At 34.0% G+C, this 8,468-nt stretch overlaps 1 protein-coding gene across 1 annotated transcript; it reads right to left on the bottom strand.

Annotated features, from left to right (window-relative positions):
• Positions 1-6,235: 6,235 nt before the first annotated feature.
• On the bottom strand, positions 6,236-8,381 carry LOC108984240 (zinc finger protein HD1-like). The gene is made up of 3 exons (XM_018956133.2): positions 7,648-8,381; positions 7,276-7,520; positions 6,236-6,664 (listed from the first exon to the last, which is right to left on the bottom strand). Exon 1 carries the CDS (start codon positions 8,212-8,214, stop codon positions 7,702-7,704), a length of 513 nt encoding a protein of 170 aa, XP_018811678.1. The 5' UTR covers positions 8,215-8,381; the 3' UTR covers positions 6,236-6,664; positions 7,276-7,520; positions 7,648-7,701.
• Between the last annotated feature and the right edge of the window lie 87 nt (positions 8,382-8,468).

Here is an 8,468-nt window from a genome sequence, read left to right as displayed (position 1 = left end):
ATCTAGAATGTATTTTTTATAATTATAAACAACAAAGTGTATAATATAAACATACACATACACATGTATGCAAGCATAGTTGTCATCGTATAGATTGATACCCCCCCCTGTGTTCCAAGTCAAAGTTCTGGTTCCTCCACTGGGCCTTTGAATTCTTAGAAGCACATAATGGTAAGATTAGAGACCATGTTTCCTTCCTTCTCTTTTCTTGTTCAATTTCCCTTGTGACGTAACTCTAAGTTCAATGTTTCAAATACGAATACGGTTTGTTTGCTTTTGGGTTCTAAATGCTATCTTCGTTTAAATACATCCAGCATCCAATTTAATCTTTTTGGGGTAAGCCCATTTGACTTTGGGGGCTTTAAGTTACACAATTTTTTGGATTGAATATCCATGACTTCCTTGTATTGCTAGACACTCATACTTTGATGTCGCTCTTGTATATGTCCTGGGGCTATGCCTATCAATATCATTACTAAAATTCTGGTTTACTGATAAAAAAAAGTTTCCCATATTGTTTCTTGTTAATTGAATTGACCTATTTACCTTTTAGGCTTGAATTCATCACCTTTTGCTCATGTTAAGTTATTGTAATAATTAATGGATGCAGGCACACACACAAAGAAATCCATATATATATATATATATAAATTTATATATTTGCATGTATCACATGGTATAAACGAGTCGAATTCGAGTGAGTAGTTGATAGTCAAACACTATTTGTTTGATTTTATTCGAATGAGAGTCGAACAAGAGCTTGTCATTGAGTTTTATTTTATATTCATGAAAAACTCGATTATTATTCAAATCAGTTCTTGTTGATGAAATCTTGACAAGATAGATTATTGATTTTATATCTTATAACTTTGATTTTGAAAAACTCATTTTGAATTTGCATAAATGCCTTTATAGTTCATATATGTATACATATATTATATTTATATAATACAATATATAGATTTATGTACTATGTATCTTACTAGCAACATGCATCATAGTAGCAATCTGATTTTCTATTATCTTTTAAATAATTGAAAATGTTATTATTACTTATAAAAAAAAATTAAAATGTTATCATTATAAGATTAATATCAATATTATAAAAAATACTAGACATGAAGTTATAAGAGTTTCTAAGATCTAATATGAGTCGATTCAAGCTTAGAGTAGTCTTGTTTATCTCTATCCCTGATCTTGCCATATCTTTGTAGATATCAATAAAGGCCCATTTTAGGAAAATTTCTAAATGCTTTATTTAAAATCTTTCCAAATTCTGTTGATCGCATGAGAGTTTGTTATTTAAGAACCATGTACTAATTCAATTTGGCATTGAGATGGATGAAAAGTATGCTTGGTGATGTAATATTAAGAGTTAGATCTTAATGGAAGGTGTGCATTACAAAATTTTAGTAGTTTTTTATGGTGCACATTGTAATTTGTTTCGTAGTTGGAGTCCACATTGCTATTGGGTCTTAGTTTGGAATTGCAAAGTGTAATTACCCCTAAGATTAGATATTATGGTTGGAACTTCACTACAGTCGATATACTTGCAGCAGTTCCCAAGCTTGAGAGCCAGTTATGCCATATTGGAGATAAGAGAAGATGGAAGATGTGCTTAGTGGAGTATAAATATTTCTGGAAAAAAGATTTTGGTGTAGCTGAATAGCACCCTTGAGGCACTGGCACAGAATAGTGATTTATGCTTTTGGGACAATCTATTGTTATTCTTTCCAAAGAGAGGCTCAGATAGTTCGATAGAAAGCTAGAAATAGGTTTCTGTTTTCTTGCTCCAGGAACAGGAAAATGGCATTCATCATTGGAGAAGATCATGAACTGAGGATGTAAGCTGTGCCCATTGAGTTATGGGTAAAAGGATCCTGTTAAGGGGGAGTATTACAAAGAGCGCATGTGGGTAGCTGCAGAAGGGACTTGCAGGGATATGGATTGCATGCAAGGTAGTAGTAGCTAGAGTAGGAGCGTTCGGTTAGGAGTCTGTAATGTATTTTATTAATAAGAGGATAGGGCCTCAGTAGATAGGTCTAGCATTATATTTGCAGGGAGATTTTACTGTAAAAGTTGAACATAATTTTTTTTGATAAGTACATATAGAATAAAGAACAAGAGATTGCTGATGTGTACTAATGATAGAATCTAGGATTTTGTACACTTTGTACAGTACGAGCTTCAGTTTAGAAAAGGTTGTTTTCACAGTGCTGACATTGTAGCTTTCAGTGCTGGGGTTCCTCCATACGGAAGCAGCATCAACTGGTTTTCATCCAGACGGATAGATTATATGGCAAATTTTTGTATATGAAGTATTTTACTAGTTAAAGTTTGATGCCATTCTTAAGGAGGTCTCTTTTACTTCGGATTTGAGTATATGAGGGTTATGAATGGGATCCTTGCATTGCTTGAGAATGAAAAGTTCTGCGGTTTATAATTCCAAATTGTATAATCTTTACTTAGTCTGTTTGGACTATAGTCCCAAATGAGGCTTTGAGTTTTCCTGGGGTTGTGACAAGCTCTTAATGTATTTTAGTAAAAGCAGTGGCTAGGACATTGGCTTTGTGCACGGTTATTGAACCGGCTGATTGACTGGTTGCCTGTGCTCTATGGTATATAAAGTGGCTGTTAAAGATGGCAGAGCAAATTGTTGCCTTTTATAGTCATTAGGCAGTTCACTTCAGGTCATAATTAATTTTTATTTTATTTCTCGATTGTAGAGGTCATAGTTATTTTATGTTGGAACATTTCATTTATGTCCCTGATCATCTGACTCATTTATCAAAAAAAGAAGAGGTTGGGGGGGAGTTATCACCCTGCAACTCTTGACCTAAGAAATTTGACACATGTTTGATAGCCTGTAGTCTGGGTCACATTATATATTTTTTATGCAATTCATGTCGTTATTTCTCTGCTATATGTGAATGTTGGTCTTGAAACCTGGTTTTCTTGACTTGTAGACGTGGACAAAGCCTCGTGAATAGATGGTGGGGATCGTCAAAGGATGTTTGACTCTTCAAAAACTCTGTTTGGTACTGGTCTCGCATTTGCCCCTCTTTCGCTCCTTTATATATCTATGAAGTTTGGAATGGATGACAAATGAACTCTTGTTTATATTTTTAGGTATTTAAATATGATAGGCTGCACTATTTTCCTGCCATGTAAAATTTTCTGTGGAGTCCTTTTTCTTCGGTTTGCAACCTCATGCTTTGGCTTTATAACATCAAGAAGAGGATATAAATTGGATATATGCCTATCATTATAAAATGCTTATTTTTTATTTTATTTAAAAAGGGCTGAGAATTCCTTCTGTTAACAAGTGATGCTATTTCACGAAATAATAGTTTCTTACAGCTGTTTTTTATAAGTAAAGAAAGCACAAGGGAGCATGTTTCTCCAAGGAGCTAAAAGAGTTCATGATTTAATTTTACACCTTAAAATTTTAGAAGCCATATGTGAGCCTACTGCAGTGTACAATATTCATTTGAAGGTTCCATCTGAAAAAAAAATTTATTTTTAGTCTGCTTATTGACATACTAAACACATTACTGATGTGGAAGCTGTATTTTTACACATTGACTTTGTAAGTATAAGAACTCTTCTGAGATTGCTTCAGTGGCCTTTGTTTCCACCTTTCATATGTTGAAGCTGAATCTCAACTCTATTCACACTCCATGCTAGCTATTACCAAGCCACTGTATATTTTCGTGATGACATCTTTATTCAATAAGAGATCAAATGCTAGGTTTAGACAAAGACTTTATAAAAAATAAATTTACGAACTGACATGACTTGTTATAAATAATGTCGAAATCGTCCTGTTGATTTTTTACTCTTCTTTGGTTTGGTTGGGCTTTGTTAGGAGCCTAGAGAAAGAACAGGTAAATGTTAGTGGCAGGAGTTTCCCACTATAATCAGCTGAGGCCTACCTCCAAAAAGTTTGAAAAGTAAAGCATAATAGAAAACAATACCGAGAAGAAATCTTTTCTAATTTTTTTTTTTAATGATTTTCAGGTTAGCCTGTGTTGGTCAGACTTGACCAGATGTTCAACACTTCAACTGCAAACCTTTATTATCTTAATCATAGTAGTTTATTTATATTCCTTTTAGATCTTTCAAAGTCTTGGAGGTATTTAACCAAAGAATGTTCAAGGAGACCCCTTTTTCAAGTAAATGGAAGAAAAGAAAACCCATAATTCTATCTATCAAATGAATTCAAAAGAGATGGGCTTAGCCATCAGTCAAAGTAGAAAACCATTACAGGTTATTACCAATCATTCAAAAGCATGAATGATGACAAAGGAAACGTGTTCACGGTTATTTAGGTGATATATGAACCTCGTAAAGACAACACATTTTGAAATGTCACATAATTATTAAACCAACCAAATTAGGTATTTGGTGTAAACAGAGTGATGGGATTCAATGTTTGGCATCATGTTGAGTGGCCTATTCTTGTTTTTATATTCTTGAGCTGTATTTTATTTGAAAAACTTTATGGATAAGCAACTGTTGCTGATCCCATACTCCACACTTGATCTTTGGGATTTTATTTTATTTTTTTTCTATTCTCTTTGATGCGTTATAAAACAAAATTTGATAAGGAGAGAGAGGTCAGAGAGAGAGGCCGAGGAGAGCTTGAGGAGAGAGAGGGAGAGGTTGAAGAGAGAGAAAACTTGAGGAGAGAGGCTGAGGAGAGCTTGAGGAGGTCGGAGAGATTGAGGGGAGAGAGAGATTGAAGGTGATGGTGATGAGTATAATATAAAGTAGAAAAAAATAAAAAATGTGAAGTTTGAGGTAAAACAGTAACTGATATATGGACTCATTAAACACTAGCATTTTCCAATTCGGACCCTTCTAGAGTCACCGCAGGGGGCTCCCGCTAGTGTATTTGAATTTTTTTATTTTTTTTTATTTTTTACATATATTTTTTTAATATTTTTAAATATTTTAAAAAAATTAAAAAAAAATCCCATCACTATTAAAAAACATTTTTTAATAAAATAATAAAAAATAATAAAAAAAAATATAAAAAAATCCCAGCGGGAGCTCCAAGCGAGAGCTCCCAACGGAAAAACTAGCATTTTCCAATTCTACATGCTTGCTTAGACGATCAACATACAAAAAGAATAAATCCAGGAGACGCCATTGCCCCATATGTGCATTTTTCGTCTCAATAATTAATCATTCTCAGTCGCATTGATTGATGTGATGGATTTTAAGTGACATCCAGAGAGAGAGCCCATAAATTTAAGATAAAAGATGAGGCATTTCACTTTCTCTATCAACCAAACTGAATAGAACCCACGTTGGACTGATGAAAAAGAATTTCCTTTTACGTCTTGTAACAATTTCCATAAAGAGAATTGAGGAAGAAGTGGCTGTCGTTTCAAGTTACAAAAGGCTATGTACATGAAGAATAATAATAATTCCCTTTGTGGCTGTCGCATACACAGATCGAAGGACAAACAGTTGGTGGGGGAGAAAAGAAAAAAAAAAAAAAAGAATCCAAAGCACAATCAAAGGAAATCAGAATATCAAACATCTTCAATGGCGGGGAAAGTTTCAAAGGGATAGAGACACGACAGCCACACAAAACTGTCTCCCTCTAGAAGCAACCATTTTCCACCACAAACACAATCTCGACTCCTTTCTTAATTGGTTCTATTTCTCTCTATTTTTTTTTCTGAGAACATTAGTAATTCTCTCTAAGATCCTTAATCATCTGTCGATTAAAATACTAAGCCAGGATTTATGGTGGGCACGTGGATATGTCTCAAAGCTTGACCCCATTTCTAGTCTTACTTTATCTTATAATTGTAATATTTGTCTCCCTCTATCATCCTACTTACAACCTACTTTCATTAGACTGTAGATCTACCTAAATTATATGCATTAATTGTGCATATGGTAAATAACTAATATTTTTTTTCTCGGAATTTAAGGGTTCTAAATGAGACGAAGATATATAAAGCAGAATTGTTATAGACATAAAGAGATTATATAAAAGTAAACTTATAAATTGACATGATTTCACATGATTTGGTATATCTACTTTACACTAAAAGTAACTTTACAATTTGACGTATTGCATCAAGCCATATCAGTTTGTAGATTTACTTTAGTATAATTACTTTGTAGCTAAAGTATTTCTTTTTATGTTGTAGGGTTTACTTTATGAGTCTGTTTTATCTCAATTGAGCATTGACACAAACTTAAAAGAGATATTTGCTAAAACTCAGCAACGATCTTATTTAAAACTACAATTCCAATACATTTGTTTAAGACACCATACCCTCCAATACAAGATCACCAAGTGTTTTCTTAGAAATAACTAAAATTTCAACCCTAGTATGATGAACTTCCCTTCATGCCATACACTTCGTCTGCACAGTGAATCACTAGTTTAAATCCTTGGAAAATTAAAAAGAAAAACCCAATAGCCTAATTTCCAATTAAAACTCTTTCACTTTTTACATGTAAAAAGGTGAAAACAATATGCCTGCACCCATCTGTGCAGACTCTGCTTATTCTCTGCCAAATGATTTTGAAAAAGCAGTGGAACAACAAAACTCTAATATACCCTCCTTATAGAGTTTTGAGTTTTGTTATCTGGTATGTGTGGGTCATTGACTCAATTGAAGGGAGTAAAGGTTGCCTGCACAAATTGAGGGAAATGAATTAAAGAAATAATAGTTAAGTGTACAAGCATCATACAATCATTTTGAAAAAAATGAATAAATACGAGACTCACATAAAAAAATAATTATTTTTTAATATGATAAGATTTACACTCCAAGAAGTATGATGCCGACAAATTTGTCTAGTGGCCCAGAAAAAAAAAAAAAAAATAATAATAATATTTCTGTTATAGTGATAACATTTTGAAAAGATAAATGATTTGTACAAGTTCTAAATAGACAAGTTTCATACAAGTATTTATAAAAAAGTGGATTCCACCTAAAAACAGTGTAAAAAAAACTATTTTTTATTAGTGAGACCTATTTTTTTACAAAAAACTTGTATAAGACTTGTCTATTTAGAACTTATACATGACATTTCTCTTTTGAAAATTAAGCTACAGAAAGAAGCAAAGAAAACCAAAAACTGCTCTGTTCAACACATTACAATCCATAGACCAAATGAATGAGTAAATACTTGTATGACCCAACCCCAGTTAACATTATACTGAGCATAATAAGAGAACTTCCAAGACCTCAATCATTATTTGAAAATAAATGAAAACGAAAAAGAAAAATAGAAATTTACCTGAAATCAGGTTGAAGGGCTAGACGAGGCAGGTAAAAAAAGCCATCAAGAAATGAAACATCCAGTCTTGGCAACCATGCTTTTATATCTTCAGGAACCCTCCTCCTCTTTGTCTTTCCTTGCTTCAGCATTCCCAAATCTGCTTTGTCACAGTTCTTTTGCGATTCTAAGGCTTAGCTGAGAGAACCGGCATCCTTTGATCATTCTACTTTTGAATACTGCATCTGTCCAGAGATTAATATTATCTGCAAAAAGAAAAGCTCAGGAAAAGGAACAAGAAATCATGTATAAACTAGAACAAAATAACCGAAACAAGGAAACAAATCTTAAGAAGAGAAGAGAAGATATATATATATATATATACACACATACTTTTAAAACTCTGCATTCTAACTGGTACTCTCCCATGAAAATGGGGTTCTTGTATCAGGAAAGCCCTCTTCTCGTGGCAGAACTTGAGGCTGGGGGAGGCGGCGTAGAAGATAATGGGACTACTTGATTTTCTTCATCGTCTTCATAAACACCTCCTTGATCCTCATCCCTATGACCATGATCGTCGTCATCGTCGTCGTCATCATCGTGATCATCGTCATCGTCATCTTCCTCAGTGTTAGCTTCTCTATGGGGTCGATCATCATCACCACCACCACCACCAGCATCGCCATGATCATTATCACGGTCGTTTCCTTCATTTCCTGCCTCGTTTTGAGCATTGCTATTGACGCAACTTTCACAGGCAGAAATGGTAGGACCAAGCTTGGGGCCGGAGCCATTCCAGGGCGTAAAAGACTGACAAACATGGCAAAGAAGGGTTCTGGAATGCTTAGCCACCAGGAAGTTTGCACCATGAACCTGAGCATCACAGTTCCAACAAAGGCTAGCCTGATCAGAGTCGCAGTAAATATTGGCTGGAGAGTCACAGAGATCGCACTTCTTCATTTTCTCAATCTCAAAGAAATGGTACCAGATCTTGAACCTCCGATCACATCTTATGCTTATTCCCTGGCCTGCTTTTCTTTCTCTGACCTGTTGTTACTATAAAAAAAAATGATTATTTTTTTGTAATGGTCAAACTGGTGCTGGACAACTTGCAACTGTTTATACTTAAATCCAGGCACTGATAGGCATTTTATACTTTCTCTAATGAATCGTAAACTTTAATGATGCTGTAACAAATGAATAAAAAAGGAGAT

This window comes from Juglans regia, unplaced genomic scaffold (genome assembly GCF_001411555.2).
Source record: "Juglans regia cultivar Chandler unplaced genomic scaffold, Walnut 2.0 Scaffold_15, whole genome shotgun sequence".
Classification (NCBI taxonomy): Eukaryota; Viridiplantae; Streptophyta; class Magnoliopsida; order Fagales; family Juglandaceae; genus Juglans; species Juglans regia.
Note: the sequence above shows the minus strand (reverse complement) of the source record. Positions and strands in the feature narration are given on the sequence as shown.